Source organism: Eretmochelys imbricata, chromosome 8 (genome assembly GCF_965152235.1).
Source record: "Eretmochelys imbricata isolate rEreImb1 chromosome 8, rEreImb1.hap1, whole genome shotgun sequence".
In the NCBI taxonomy this organism is placed as follows: Eukaryota; Metazoa; Chordata; order Testudines; family Cheloniidae; genus Eretmochelys; species Eretmochelys imbricata.
In genome coordinates this window covers 49,860,996-49,877,248 of record NC_135579.1, presented here as the reverse complement: position 1 = coordinate 49,877,248, position 16,253 = coordinate 49,860,996, and the positions used below count along the sequence as shown (strand labels likewise).

Sequence of the window (16,253 nt, the reverse complement as noted above, 5' to 3'; positions counted from 1 at the left end):
TCTCTCTGCTGACACAATGGGGCCAACACAATCGCATTCCACCCCCAGCCGCTGCAATTATCGGCCTGCTCAGCCTGAGAGGGCAGGCGAGCAAATGGAGAAACCCATTTTTAAAATGATTCCATTTATAGAAATAAATAAATAAATACATAGCAGAAGGTGGTGCTTCCTTCAGCATTTTTACTTGGAAAGCTAAAAACCACCACTAGCCTTCTCCTTGGCTGCAGTCCCGGCTCATGCAGCGCAAAGGAGTACATTCTCTGATCTCGGAGCCAGCTGGGTTCCTGGGGTACTGGAGCAATCAGACAGCTGCTATAACTTACATCAGCTGCTAACAAAGGCCCAAGTCAGGGATCAGCACCATGCACACATAGCCTGGCCACTCCCACCTTCGCTTTGGTCACACCCGATACACCAACAACAGAGGGGGGTATGGAGGATGGCTGTTACACTGAGCGATCCTCTTGTGTCTGATTACGCTAATGTTAAGGCCAAACTCAATCGGCGACATGGTGCAAAGCAGACACGCTGCAGCTCAGGATCTGGTCCCAAGTGACTAGAACAGCCAGTGGTGAAGGTGGGTCACAACAGAAACATGGCTCATCTCTAGGGTCGAGAGTGTGTGAAAGTTCTTGTCTGTCTGCTGGCATAACGAAGCTGGTGAGGTACGAGTGCTTTTCTGTTCCCCTTTGAAATACCCGCAGCGTGGGGGAAAAGAGGACGCCGCCGCTTTCAGGAAGCGGGAGGGGATGGGCCAAGATCACAGCTCAGTGCCAAGCACATCTCATTAGGCAGCAAGAACTCAGCAAGAGTGATATAAACCGTGCTGGCTCTGGCAATCCCGCTGACTCTGCCGCGCCCCCAGTCCACCTCATTAACACTGTATTCCATTGGAATTATGAGAGATCCTATTATCTGCTGCTTATAAATTACTACAGGCCACCGTCCCCTGCCTACTGACATCTGCTGTGATAATTATATTGATAAGGAGGATTGGATCAATGAGGTTGCACAGATTTCAACTGTATCCGTCTGTCAAATTACTCTGTCGCTTTCTCTAGTTGATACAGGCATTAACTATCTGACCTGCTTATGGTCATTAGTTAGTAATCTCTGTCCTGCATCAGTTATCTCTCTACTGTGTCTATCCATCTAGCCACTATATTCTTGTTTTGTTAGTCTCGCTCTTTCATATCTCAGTCTTTCATCTGCCTCTCTCTCCCTCTCTCATTTCCTCAGCTGGTGGATTTCTGTTTGCTCTTCTGACCAACTCTTGTGTTCCTATTGAACCAGACTGAATTCTCCTTCAGCAAGAAGAGCAGGGGCAATTTTATATTCACACATCTAAGCCATGTCTATAATCCTTCAATGAGGTTTTATTCGACGTTCCAGCCTGGCTTTGTACAACTGGCTCAGAGTCACAATTACCACCCTACATCTTCCACTCCCACACAAAAGGCAGAGAGGTCCAAAGAGCAAGTAGTTAGTTTCTAACAAACACAAGTCCATCAAAGGCAACGGGCACTAATTAGTCCCTGGGCTCCTCCCACCGCTGCCAGCCATTGCCAAGGAGAAACTTCTCTCCCAGGGTCCATGAGGCCACTGTGGAGTCACTAGAGACCCCAAAGATATAGGAGACTACCTAGCGAACACACTAATTGTAGAAAGCGCCTTCCCACCTCCAAGTAACGCTGGCAAACAAAGTTGAGATCAAGCGAAAGAGAAAAGCTCGAGAGTTTCACTCCTGGGGAGGCTGAGTGCAAGAGCGCGGATTTGCTTTTGAGGTGTCTCCAAGGACGCCAGGAAAGGAGGTTAGACAACTGCAACGCTCTGAGATGGGCACCTCCCAGGGTCAGGTCAAGGTGGAGGCTCTTCAGTCACAGAGTTGGTAGCAGACATCTCAGGTTCAGCAGCACCTGAGCTCTTTGTGACAGCGGTGGCCAGTAGTAAGGGACCAGCTACCAACAAGAGGAATCAAAGACCACCAGTGAGGAGAAGGCACTGTAAAATGCAGGGAAAGTGCTACTGTAGGCTGAGATATCCTGGTTCCACATGAACAGGGGTGGAAATGCATGCTGCTCATCACTAGATATGAAGCTGAGCCAAGACGTTTGGACCTAGATCTAAACTTCAGTGAAGTCTGAGGGTGTTAAGAACTTCCAGTTGGGACCCACGTGATAGAGCTAGGTCCAAATAATGAAGTTCAGATCCAGGGGAAACCAAATTCACCCAGGTATTAGCAAGCACAATGTAAAGTCAATAAGAGTTGTGCCCAGTCACAACTGCTACCTCTCCCACCCACCTCCTTGTAGTAAAATTTGACCTTCATTTCCTCTCTGTAGATTTCCACAATGTCACATGGAGCATAAGTGAGGGTAGAATTCTGCCATTGCTATGTGAGTTGTGGTCATTTCCTACACCCACTGAATACTAAATGGGTGCAAGATACACTACTTTGATCCTATGACTTGTATTACCATAACGCCTAGAGGCCCCCAGCTGAGATCAGGGCCCCATTGTGCTAGGCAATGAACAAACACATAGTGGGGGTTTACAATCTAACAAACGCCTGAGGAGCTTGCACTGTAAATAGGCAAAGGATGGGAAGGGCAAGTGAGCTAAAAAGAGAGGAAGTACTTGCCAGCAGGTGAGTGGCAGCACTGGGAAAAAGGAAACAGGCTCTTTGACACCTAGATCAGTGTCCTACCCACGAGTTCACACTGCCTCTTTGCCGTTTACACCACTGACTCCCATTTTCTGGCCAATGTACACCTGATGTGTCACTTGCACTAGGGAATTTGGCCTGAGACATCCATGGAGGCTGGATCTACTGACATCAGGTCTGAATTAAATAGATTTTTCTTGCTTTTCCAGGGAACATTAAGAAAGAAAGGAACTATACTAACGTGTGCCCATGTGCATGCTTGGTAGCCACAGGCAGCATGCACCAAGCAAGGGAAGGGAAAGCACAACAGAAATATTTGGATAATATACGATAACAACCCTGTAAATGCTGAAGAGGCGGCTGAACCGTTATGCTTTCAGGCACGTCATAGCAATATGAGAGAGACAAAGCAGTAAACAGGTATTTACGGGGGGGAGGGGTCAGAGGGGAGAGGCGGATATGTGCTGCCATTCCCAAGGGAAACAAAGATAAGGTGCAAGGCACAAAAATAGTTATAAATAATATAGGGCAATGTCACATGATTACTGCACTGGCAATTACTGGTAGAGCTCAGACTTCGATAACAGTCCCCAGTCCAGATTGGCAAATGAGTTCCAGATGAATTTGTGCTCTGCTTCCTTTCCCACAGCGTCTCCATGGGCACAACACTCCGGTACAATTCCGAGAACAGTGGCCTGTCAATTGGGTCACAAGGCTCCACAAGGCTACTGGCTCCATCCCTTGCTGGTACGCACAGTGTACAGTGTTGCCAATTCTCATTATTTTCTCCTGAACCTCCTAATATTGGTGCTTTTTTTAAAGTTAGGGGATTATGTGAGACTCTTGGATTTCATTAATAAGCAATTGAGTTTCTAGCTGTTGTGGTTATGAAGAGAAGCTTGGAAATGTGACCTGCACGCACCCAGAAAGCAGAAGACAAATTCAATGAACCCAACCCTTTTTTTAAAAAAAATTATCTCGAGTTTTGATGCCTGGTTCATGATTTCTGAATGACTGGTGTTGGCAACACCATGCACAGCTGAGCAACTCTCTGATCGATTGGCTAGGCAAAGTGTGGGGAGCACTGTTTGCATGAGTCTGCTCGTTTTCAGTTCCTCGGCATTGCAAGGCTTCGAGGAGGTCAGATGAGGGAATTACAGTGAGGACCAGCATTCCTATCTTCAGATCCCAGCCCCCCAGAAAAAAAACCAACCTTTCCTCGCAGCTCTTCGTTCCCTTGCAAAACCAGATCCAAGATCATTCCCAGCCTCCCTAACCTCTTGCAACCCCTGACAGAGTGCCATAAGCTGGCTGTCACCCTCTCTCCTTCATCCATCCACATGCACTCGCCCTGCTACCAGACCAGCCTCACCACTAACAGGCCTCCTCCATCCTCCCAGATGCATGTTTGCCCCTCAGCCACCACCCATCTGCTGGTTTCTGGCCCAGTAGCCAGGTTGGAACCAGCAGGCAGGACGGGGGAGCACAATTTAGGGTTCAGTGATATGTACCATTGGGGTTGGACCTGAACCTTCACCTGGATTCAGTCTTCAATCCCAATGCCAAATTGTAGATTAAGCCTCATCTGGATTTGGGTGGGAACTCTGCCTCCTTGGCCAAATTCTGGATTAACTCAAGAGGGCTGGTGCAGCAGCTCAGCCGTCTCTTTTTCAACGTGCCCTTACGCTATATCGCCCTACTGAGTTTTGATTGTTAGAACACAAAGACCTGTTTGCACTCTCACAGCTCTGTAAGTCAGGAGCAACACAAATGCACGTCAATGGGCCTACCTCCCCATTGCCCTGCACCTTGCCTCATCACTTACACCAGCGCAACCTGAGTGCAATGCAAGTGGAAAATGCTCCCTGTGGTGCATATGAGTCCAAGCCAATGGAGAATCAGGGTCAGTTGTAGTTACATGGGTGTAAAACCAATAGACACACGAACAAGATCAGGCCTACTATTTTCCACCTGGAAACAAAACAGTTTCCACCTTGAAAGTGACCCATGCTACAAACACTATCCAATGTAATCCAATAATAGTTCACAGCACCAACAGACAAAGGTTCAAGGACTGTAGCAGGGCTCTCAGGAGGTGGTTCAGCAGTCACAAGATTGCTTGAAAGGAATAGAGGCATAGAAATGCAAAGAGCTGCATTTAGGCTCACATGAGATCCTTTGTTTGTCCTGGTCTGCCTGGGATGGCACCACCTAAGTTCACTTGGAGCTTCAGAGCCAACTGATCACCAGAACTCATGGCATTCAGCTAAACAAAGCAGTTCAACCACTTGTTGGAGTCAGCAATAAGAGAGAGCCTCAAGGAGGTTCAGATGCATTTGGTCCTCAAAACACTACAAAGGATTTTGTTAACACTAGAGATGGGCACAAACCCATACACCAAACCCAACAGCCCTGGAACTTTGGGGGGTGTTAGGATATCTACTCCGAGATGCAGATTCCAATTCCAGTGGCCCTCATCTTTAACAGGGCAAACCAAGAACCTGGATCCAACACACTCCCAAGCTTCAGATCTGTAGTTTAAAAAAGGTGAGCAAAGTCCTTGATGTGAACGCTGTGTATGATGGAGAAAGCAGGGGCTCAGGAGTCGGGGGAACTTGGTTCTATTCTTAGCTCTGCCACAAACTAGCTGTCTAGCCTTGAGGCAAGACACTGAGGCCAACATTTTCAACCCTGGTGCCTAAAGTTCAGCTCCTACATCCATAGTTGACACCTAAATGTAAGGCTCAGATCCTCAAAGGTGTTTAGCTGTCCATGGGGGTTTGACACCTAAGTACCTTGGAGGACGTGAGCTGAGGAGCCCAGCTTTAGTCTCACACACTGGCAATGTTTGCCATTTACTTCTCTATGCCTGTTTCCCCATTTAAAATGGAGATGCTATCTACTGCACAGGAGAATGGATCACTGATCACTGCCAAGCACTTTGAGACTCCCAGATGGAAGATGCTGCATAAAGAGCATAGGAGTTGCCAGGATCCTGTCTCCAAAAGTGGCCAGCAGCAGATGCTCCAGAAGAAGGTGCTAGAAACTCTGCAGTAGGCAGATGTGGGAGTGATCTGCCCTCCATGAAGATCTCCTCCTAATCCCTGATAGAGATTGGTTTAAACACTGACAAGATGAGGTTTAATCTCTTTCCCAGTACTCTTTTTGTCAGCATTAACTGTAACACCTCTGGATATTCTTGAGATCCATATAAATGTCCAACCCACCTTCAAAGATTAAGCACAAAGTTATGGTTAATTTAAATGTAACCCGTCTGCCAGGTGGTGTCGGCAACAGCACGGCCAGGTTCAATACCTAGGGGTTCCTTTTAACATCACAAAACAGAACTGGCTTGAGCTCTCACCCAGAAATCTGGCAAACTAAACACCACCTGGGGGTGCTTCTCAGAGGCAATACTTCCTCACTCACAAACAAAAGAAAATTTTTATTCCAAGGGAGCGGGAATTGAGCATTAATTTGGGAAACCACCTCAACAATGATTCAAAAGTACGTAAACCATAAGGAAACACCCATCCCACCATATCTTGGCCAGCAGTCCTTTGGCTCGGTTTCCCACTTTGTGGTTTGAAAGTCCAGTGGACAGGTGTCCCTTTAACATGCCACTCCCCTTTCCCTCCTCTGCACCCCATTGGCAGCTGGTTGTCCGAAGTCAGCAAGGTCCCAGAACTCAGGGGTGCATTCACCTCCCACCCCTGAATGGGGGCCAAGCAGGGTCTTCGCTGCTGCTGCTGCTGCTCACCCCTGCCGCCGCTTACCGCTGCTGTGCTGTGCTGTGCGCTGCTGTGCCTGCTGCATCCTCCATGTTGTCTTTCTCTGCTACACTGTTCCCAACAAGGTCTAAGGTTCAGCCCCCTAGTGCTACTCATCAGTGATTTCAGCCCTAGCGAACAAGGCCTCTAAATTGAGTCTGATCGGCTTTACCTTTAAACAGAGGAGGGAGAGGAGGAGATGGTATCCATGCCGCTTTAAACAGAGCCCACACCACCAAGGAGGAACACCTCTCCCCCACCCCCTCTGACTTGTACCTGGATTGGCATCACTATCTCCTGCTTAGCAAGTGGGCTACAGCGAGGGTGACCCCCCTCAATTAGGGCATGGTAAGTACAGTTCTGCTGCCCTGTAGTCGTACCGTAAGCTAACAACAACCCATTAACCCTGCATTCAAGACGAAAGTGAATTTTAACCCAGAACAGCCAAAACTGATCAGGTTGATCACTCTGCCCATCATCAAGGCAGAGTAGATGGGTCTATGCAAAGTCTTTTGCCCTATGGGGTCTTTCCCTCCCAGTTCATCAGTCAATGTCAGGGTGGAGCTCATTCAGACCCTGGTTGACATAAGTAATTAATTAGGGTTAACTCAACGGGCCATTTCCTGCCCTTGGATACATATCCACACTTGCCATGAAATCTATCTTCTTTTGTTTCCTTCCTTTTTCTTGTTTGTGATGTTGCACTGACATTTTTAATTGTTTGTTTTATACTGTATATTTTATGATGCTTTACAGAGTATTTATTACTGTACCTCAATTACATGCCAAGTGCTTGTTATTCCCTAATGGTGGTGGGGCAGCAGGAAGGAGCAGACTGGAAAGACGTTGGGTAATATTTTCAAAAGGGCCTGCAGGATTTCAGCATCTAGGTTTCGGCATCTAGCCATTGACGTTCAATGAGAGCAAGACACCTAAGTCACTTTGCAATATTTGAAAACATCATCTTTTATATTAAAAATTATTAGGCCACAATCCTGAAAAGTGCTGAGCTCCAGTTGATCACCCATATTTCCACTGACTTCAGTCTATATTCGTAGTAATTACTACAGGAAATGATGCTAAAATTCAATAATACTTTGCATTTCTGTTGAACCCTTTAACAAAGAACCATGAGCATTTTACCAGTGTTAATTAATTCAAGCCTTACAAGCCCCCAGGGAGGTTAGATGAATAACTAGAGTCAGTCAAGAATTTTTCAATAAAACGTTTTTTCAATTGCAAATGCCAATTGATTGAAACCGAAACTTGTCACGGGACAGGATCTGTTTTGAAGTTTTTCAACTAAAAAATATTTCTGGGAAAAAAGTTTTTAAATTGTCAAAATCTTTTGTCACAACATTTTCTAAATGAAAAATTCCAGTTTTCCAGTTCAAAATGACTTTTCATTTTGAAGTGTAAGCTAATTATAGTAAAAATAAATAAATAAATAAAAATAGTCCAAATCAAAATGAAGCATTTAGAAATTACTGAAATGAAATGTTGTGATTGATGTGAACTGAAATTTTGTTTTGGATTTGGTTCATAAAAACCGTTCAAGATTTCTGCTTTTGGTCCCAATTTCAGATAGGAAATTTTTTCAATATCTCAAATTATCATGGGATGGGGGGAAAGTTTCCCACCAAGCTGTAATGAAAAACACTATGATTACAGCTGCCCAGAACAAAAGAGGGGGAGGGGCACAAAAATAAGATAAACTATTTCGAGCTAGCCTTTATTATCATCCCTCTTTTACAGGTGGGTAAACTGAGGCACAAGGAGGTCAAAGTGAATTGCCCCCCATGTACACACACAGTGAGATAGTGACAGAACTGAATATAAACTGCAGCAATTCTGTCTCTCAGCCCCTGCTGTTACTGCTAAACTCTCCTTCCTCCAAACAACTGCACTCTAATTATACGACACAAACCATAAACTAATGATCCAATGAAAACAAAATGCAAGGCAAACAGATTGGCAGCTGGTAACCAATGTGCAATCAAATTGTCCTTTCTGATGCACCAGAAACAATTAGAGTCCTTGGGCTCACAGTTGCAGTCCTGCCAGTCTGCTGGTTTCATCCCCTCTGCTATGTAAAGCAGCAATTCTTTAAAGCAGAACAGATGGAGTTAACCATTGGTCAACACACAATAGTTCCAGCAAGAGTTCTAGAGACAAATTCATCCCTGGGCAAATCCACTGAAGTCAGTGATTTTATACCAGGGATAAGTGTGGCCCTTAGAGTTGGGATTACCACCTGCAGACCACAAATCAATAAGAAAACGAAAAGTTGTCTTGTTCCAAATAAAGACACTTTACCACATAATCCAGGGCACAGGTAGGGGATGAAATGACTTCAACAGGAGATATTGGTCTGTCCAGAACATAAACCTAAACAAACTTAATACTGTACAGTCTAATTTAACAGTGTTACTACAGCCACTGAATTAAACCTGGCAATCTGGTGCTCAGTTTCTGAGGCATGAAATGCCATTTGAGATACCATACTGATATGAGAACATGTGTACTCACCACCCATGCTTTTAAGCCTTTTTTCCCCTCCCGTATTGTATTTGTTAGTGCATCCGGAATAGGTTCCCATCTGGGAATTTATGCCCCAAATATATTAGCGAGTAGATGATGTGCTTCTACCAAATGAACCATTTCAGTACAAAAAAAAAATCAACCAAGTAAGATGCAAAATTTTCATGTCCCTGTGTAAAGATTTTGAGTGAAATCCTGTCCCCATTGAATTTAATTGCACTGACTTCAGTGGGCCCAGATTCCACCCTGGGGGTGTATGACAGCTCACAAAAGTGAGGTACTGATCGCCTGGCTAAATGAGACCGAGTATAAACCAGACAGCATCACTCTGGCAGCTGGTTACCAACCAGCCTCCCAGTATGCCTCACCAGGAACGGCCATCGCCCTTCTATTCCAGTCTATGGACTTTCACATGAGCAAAGACTTCCAGTATTGGCAAACTGCACCAGACGTTGGTCCAGCCCTTCAAGGTCCTGAGCACCACCTCAGAAGTGCTAAGCACCTTGCAGGATCCAGCTGTTGGGGCCAGAGCCAGTGCTCACTGAAAGACCCCCATTGACCTCAATGGGCATTAGATCAGGCCCTTGGTGATGAGACAGACGAATGTGAGGACTGGATTCTTGTTGAGCCGGCCAAATGCATGACAGGACAAATTCTGCTCTGGTTTACACCCCAAGCAGCCAGAATTTGGTTCTTCAGTTGTGACGTAAGGCTTCCAGCTACAAAAGGCTAGCGCATTATTAGACTACACCATCTCGACAGCTGATGACTCACATTTAACCTTTCCTTAAAAACACAGCTATTTCCTTGCCAGCAATGGGTGAGATCCCAAGTGATTTGCAGCCTTTGCAATCACACTGAGGCCAATGGGATGTCACTGGGTTACATCTATGCAGAATCTAGCTCCTTACGCTGCACTGCAAAAGACTCCTCCTGTGGTCTGAGCACAGCAGTCCCGTTTAAAGGCTAATATCATTCATGTTCTTCTCGTTCAGGGTCTCCAGGTTCTCAGACAGCTCTGTTGGCCAAGGCTGGCTTAGAAGTTGCTTTCTCTGCTCAAGAAAATGGGGGCTGACAGTGAAAACTTAGTCCTGAGGAACATGCTTATCAGTCTCAACTTGCTCCTGCTGGGATCAGTCCTCAAGCCCTTTGAGTGCCGGCTAGAGGTGACAACAGAGCGGATGAGGAGGCAAGTAGTGGACAAGGAAGGCAACTTTGCCAACTACAGCCCGCCTATCAAGGATCAATCCATGGTCTTCAACCATGTATACAACATTAACGTCCCCCTGGACACCTTCTGCTCATCAGCGCTCGAGGCATCATCTGACCAGGAGGTGAGTTCAGAAGACGACAGGATGACGGAATATACGGAGCAGACCTCAGACAGCGAGAGCCAGGTCACCTTCACCCACAGGATAAACCTCCCCAAGCAGGCTTGCAAGTGCTTCACCTCTGTCCAGGTCATGCAGGAGCTTCAAAGCAGAATTGAGATGCTGGAGAGGGAGGTGTCCATGCTACGGGACCAATGCAACTCCAATTGCTGCCAAGAAAATGCAGCTACAGGTAGTAACTGATGCTGTTAGATCTTGCTGGGGACTAAAGTCTCAAGAGAGGAAGGCGCATGAGTTAGAATGGGTGAAATTTTGAGTATTAATGGAGGAAATTTTGCATTTGCTAATGGTGCCACGACAGTGCATATACTCAGCACTGTCAATATTACTCATCAACCTAAACAAAGAGGGCCAGATTCACTAGCTAGAACCTAGGCTACAGGTTCTGGGAGGTAGAAAGTCCATCAGGAGATGGGTACAAAAGCACAAGTCTCCACACTGCTGGGAATCCCAAAATCAGCCAGCATAGCCAAGAAAGAGGGTGGGACTGACTGGGGAGAGACAGGGTCAGGGCATTCAGGAAATATGCTGATTCGGGGTATCTCCCAGGCCTCCTCAACTGCCATGGTTCCTATGGAGCCCCCAATGGAATTTAAAGCTCCCTCCCCTGGTAAAACTCCTAAGTGTGTGCGGTGACAGTTCTTCATCTCCTAAAAAAGAGATTCAGTCTCCAGGTTCATTGATTCTTGAGCATCCCAACCTGCAACATGGATTTGTCAATGTTTATACATGGGGGAAATGTCTTCTTCTAGACCGACAATGAAATTCAGTTGCTGGCCCAAGTGCAGCTTGGTAAAGTGGGTACAATTCCCATGGAAGTCTCAGGGTCAAATTCAGATATAAATGTAAGTAAGTTACATATTGTGTATAAGTTGGTCAGAAGATAGGTGCAAGTGGCAAAGTGCATCAATTTGGAACTCAGCAGATAATGCAAAGTGAGTGTAACCTGCCTAGCAGAGGCAAAAGGTGGAGGAAGAGCAGATAACTCTAGGGCAGTGGAGGGCAATCTGTGGCTTGCAGGCTGCACGTGGCACATCAGGATAATCCGCTGTCAGGCCGCCAGACAGTTTGGTTACATTTGCACGTCCACCCGCAGCTCCCAGTGGCCACCGTTCGCTGTTCCCAGCCAATGGGAGCTGCAGGAAGCAGCAGGCCACAGGGACGTGCTGGCCGCCACTTCCCACAGCTCCCATTGGCCAGGAACGGCAAACCACGGCCACTGGGAGCTGTGGGTGGCCATGCAAATGTAAACAAACTGTCTGGCGGCCCGCCAGCAGATTACCCTGACAGGCTGTGCGCGGCCTGCAAGCCACAGGTTGCCCACCACTGCTGTAGGGTGTAAGGGGATGCAACTGCTATTGGCTTCAGTGGAATGCCTGCTGATTTACCCGCATGTAACAGAATGGAACTGGGCCCACTTACCAAGAACTGATTTTGTTCTCCACAAGAAATTGAACTGATGTAGGTTACACTCACACCTATTTTGGACACTCATGCTGACTGCTGGATTGGTGCAAGTTACCAGACACTACTTTGTCACTTGAGCCCATTTGCTGACCAGTTTAGACCCTACATGTGACTTTCCCAGCCATGTACATCACCACTGAATCTGGCCCTCACTCTGTGGTTATTAAGTGTTGAGCTTTCTCCAAGCTCTTCAGTATATTCAGCAGTGACCCAGAGGAAACACTGCTCAGGTGAGAAGAGAGCTGAACTTCATTGCTCTTTGCATCTTGGTCTTCCCCCGACTGCTCCACCAATGGCCCAGTACCCTGACCGAGACCTACACCCTTCTACCAATGTACCTCTCCCTACTGGCCTAGAAAGACTTTCCTCTTCTGGGAAGAGATGGGAGTCCAGTCCCTTCACTCATTCCATCCCAAATGTCCCCAGGCTCCTTCAGTAAACTGTGGCTGACCTAGAGAAATTAGCTTCTGTCGGCATAAGAGGAAAAATTAATACCTAGATTTGACTTTTAGGCACTGGAGTGGTGTCTAAGTTTCAGCAGCCCTGGAGTAGCCCCAGAAGGCATTGTGACCCCACACACACCCCAAGTCACAATTCCTTCCCTCCTTCCTCCTTGTTCATGGCAAGGGAGTGGCTTTTTGCTACTAGCCTCTACCGACAGTGAGGTACAACACCCCCTGCCCTGGCTCTGCTCAGCAAGTGGGAAGATAGACTCAAGGCCCTGCTCCTTCCTCACCACTCCATGCCTACCCGTGCCAGCTTGCTCCCTTCCTAGAACAATGCATCCCAGATCCAAAGCAAGTGGGAAGACAGAGTCAAGGCCCTGCTCCTTCCTCACCACTCCATGCCTACCCGTGCCAGCTTGCTCCCTTCCTAGAACAATGCATCCCAGATCCAAGGTTGGGAAGTGGTGGGGGAGTGGGATGCTTAATCCCCGATATGGGCATGCAATCCAAGTCACAATCTAGCCTTAACTCTCTACACTGAACCACCAGGGCTTTTTCCCATATATCACCAGCAAGTTGTAAGCATTCTAAAGAGCTACAAGTAAACTGGAACTGAACTGAACAGCAAGATTAATCCACAGAGATTCCCGCCAAGAGCAACCATTTTATGATATCATTGCAGCTCAAGTCCTCTCACCGGAAACGTAGTCACAACCACAGCTAAAGCCAGGTTAAAAAACAACTGCATGGTGCTAGCAAGGTGACGAGGCAGCAAGTCTGTCTTTTATACCCCCTGCTCCTTAGCAATCGTTAGGCCAGTTCTGTAACTTTTCATGGGATCGGTAGAAGAGAAAATCTACTGGTTTCTGAAGTAGTCCCATCACACAATACAGCAGCGTAGGAGTCAGCAATAAATGAGTTCTCTGCCCTCTCCCTAGAAGGCCTGAATGGATATGAAATTCACAGTTAAAAAAATATCAGGAGATAACTTTAGCTGCCATGAAAGACAAACAGACCCTTTCCTAATGCAGGCACAAAGCTAGCATCCGAATATTCCATCTGAATCAAAATGTGCAAGCTTTGTGAAGCTTTCTGTAACCCTTCCATTAGGGTTACTGTTTCAAAAGACACAGTTCAGTTCATCATCTCTACAAGGCAGTTCTTCAAATCCAAGGAAATAGCGGGTTGCTGTAAGGAAATGGGTTACGGGGGGTGGGGGGGGGGTTGATACAATGAATTTCAACCGAGTGAGGAACCAGAGATGTTTTCTCAAAGAGTTTCTGCCACACTCCTTAACAGCATGCATCCGGGTCTCTGAATGGTGAAGCGTAGAAAATGAACGCTCTAATTGGGCGTATGAGAACTCCTCAAGGGGAGGAAATGTCAACGTACGGAAGGTATCCAAAGCCCTATCCCAGGTGCAGAAAACTACTGTCCAGTGTAGGGGGAAGACAGGAACTGGCTACAATCAAAAAACCCCAAACTTTGCTCCCCCATGTCTTCTCCTTTTTTTAACTTGTTATTTTATAATCAGCATAATACATAATTATACTGAGCCTAACCCTGCTCTTAGTCACACAGCAATGTAAATTAGGAGTAACGACACTGAAGCCAACAAAGTTATATTAATAGATAATAGGAGAATCAGGCTCATGATCTATGTGTGTGAGGGGGGATTATATGCACACATCATTGTCATACAGAGAGAACACAGCAACACACAGAGAAATGTGTATAGGTCAGATCGGCAGCTGGTGTAAATCTGCCCCAGTTCAAAGCAAGCGATTCCAAATTATACCAGCTGAAGGTCTGGCACCAAACACATTATCCAAACATACATATTAATAACTGCATTAGGTAAAAATAAAATGTAAACTATTCCACCATTAAAATGATGTGCTGAATAATCACTGTTAAAATCAAGTAATAAAATTCAAGAGATAAAACATGAAAGGAGTTAGTTGTAAAAACAGTTGTAGGTCTATTTGGGTTATTTATAATGTATGCAAATGAAGTTACAAAATATTTATCACTCTATGGAATCTCCAGTCCAATCTCAGCTACACCAGGGAGATCTGGAGTAACTTCTTTAAATTCAGTGGAGTTACTCTGATTAACACCAGTGTAAATCAGATAAGAATTGGTCATCCCCCCACCAGTGCCAGACATTTCCATAAATGATCCTCCACTTTCTGGCAGCTGTTCAAGCATCCTCTCTCATCTACTGACAACTTAACAAGAGTCTGAACACCCGAACACCACCCCAATGTGTGCATAGCCTAAATGGTCCCATCACACTTTCTAACCAACCACTTTTATGTTTGTTGGTCAGCAATATATATGATAGGTGGAGGTGATAGCACCACCTTTAATTAAGATTGCCTAACATTTTCCATGATAAGACTCTGTTTTCACTTGCTTATAATTTTGCCAAACTTCAACCATTCAGGTTGACATTTTCCACACCAGGTGTCTGTATCAGGCTGAATATTTTGGAAAAGTTTCAGTCAAATGGTTCAACCATTTCCAAGAATGGGTTTAGGAGAAAATACGTTGTTTTGCCCATGGTAAAATAATTCTTACCACCATCTCACGGAGAAGCTGTAGTGCCCCCATGCACATGAAATTTGGTAACAGGACTGCCCTGGTGTCAGGGATGTGTCTTTTGCTGTCCCTGTGAAAATGTGCCCAGATTTAGCCAAACAATAAACCTCCAAAAAATCTCATTTTGCATGTACTAAGCAGAGACTTGTTTGGCAGCTAAACTCTCCAAAAATTCTGTCTGCACTGAGCATGCTCCATCCCTGCACAGTTCCTACATGCCAACCAGACTGCATATGGGCCATCCCTGCAGAACAGCGGAGCGTGCTCTGTCCCGGGCCTGCAGGGGCTGCACAGGACTTTTCCTGCAATTGTACCTCCACCAAGGGGCTCAGCTGTGGTGCCAGGCCCAGGAACTGAGAGCAGGGAGACTGTCTCTCCTGGCTCCCCATTGCTGGCACTTAGGGGACCAGATGTTCTGATTTTATAGGGAAAGTCTCAATATTCGGGGCTTTGTCTTATATAGGCACATATTCCCCCAACCCAGCAGCCCAATGGGGTGGACAGGCAGCAGGATAGAGGGTGTTGCAGGAGCCAGGGAGTGGGAAGGAGAGGGGCAGGAGCCAGGGGCGGAACAGACAGGAGCAGAGGGAGGGGGAGAGGATATGGGGTATTTAGGTGCAGTGGGGAGAGGGCAGGAGCCAGGGGATGGGAGGTGAAAAGGAGCAGAGGGGACAGGAACTGATGGTGTGGGGGTGTTGGACAAGAGTAGAGGGGTAGAGGGAGGAGCTGGAGTTATATAGGGGCAGGTACTTTGGGGGGTTACATAGCAGCAGAGGGGCTGGGGATAAGAGCCAAGCGTTGAGGAGGGGGGAGTTGGGTAGAAACAGAGGGTCAGAATGGTCTGTAACCTAGGGCAACCCCTCCAGATCAAACCCAGGTGTCCTGAGTCTACATTCTTCTGCTGACAGCAAACAGCTGTCAAGACCCCTGGCTAAGAGTCTTATCCCGCTCTGGTGGCTGGCTCTCACAGAAGATAATAGCCTACTACCATCATCGGGCACTCCATTAGCTCATGTGGTAGAGGTCTGTGCTGTGGATCCAAAGGTCGGAACTCTGCTGATGACCCACACTGGAGGTGGATATGGTTCCATATTATAGAATTTCTGGAGGGTTTTTTTCAGTTTGGTTTTATTATTAACAAATTAAGAAATTACATCTAAAAAAATACATCAGAAGGTCTTTACAATTGCAAATCAAGCGTGCAAAAATTAGACAATGCCAGAATTAAGATTCCCCATGCAACCTAAATTCAGCCCCCTGGTGCATATGCATTATGATACAGTCTTTAATGACATGAACACATACTATGTTTTCCACAGAACCCGTCCAGTGTGAGGATGTTGAATTCAGGGAACAACCATGCAATTTA

General features: G+C 46.3%; 1 protein-coding gene across 1 annotated transcript in view; it reads left to right on the top strand.

Moving 5' to 3' along the window:
- Positions 1-10,040: 10,040 nt before the first annotated feature.
- TNR (tenascin R) overlaps positions 10,041-16,253 on the top strand; it is a 67,545-nt gene continuing 61,332 nt past the window's right edge. Inside the window, exon 1 of the mRNA XM_077823903.1 lies at positions 10,041-10,539. Coding sequence (XP_077680029.1) covers positions 10,041-10,539 — 499 coding nt within the window. The remainder of the gene's footprint in view (positions 10,540-16,253) is intronic.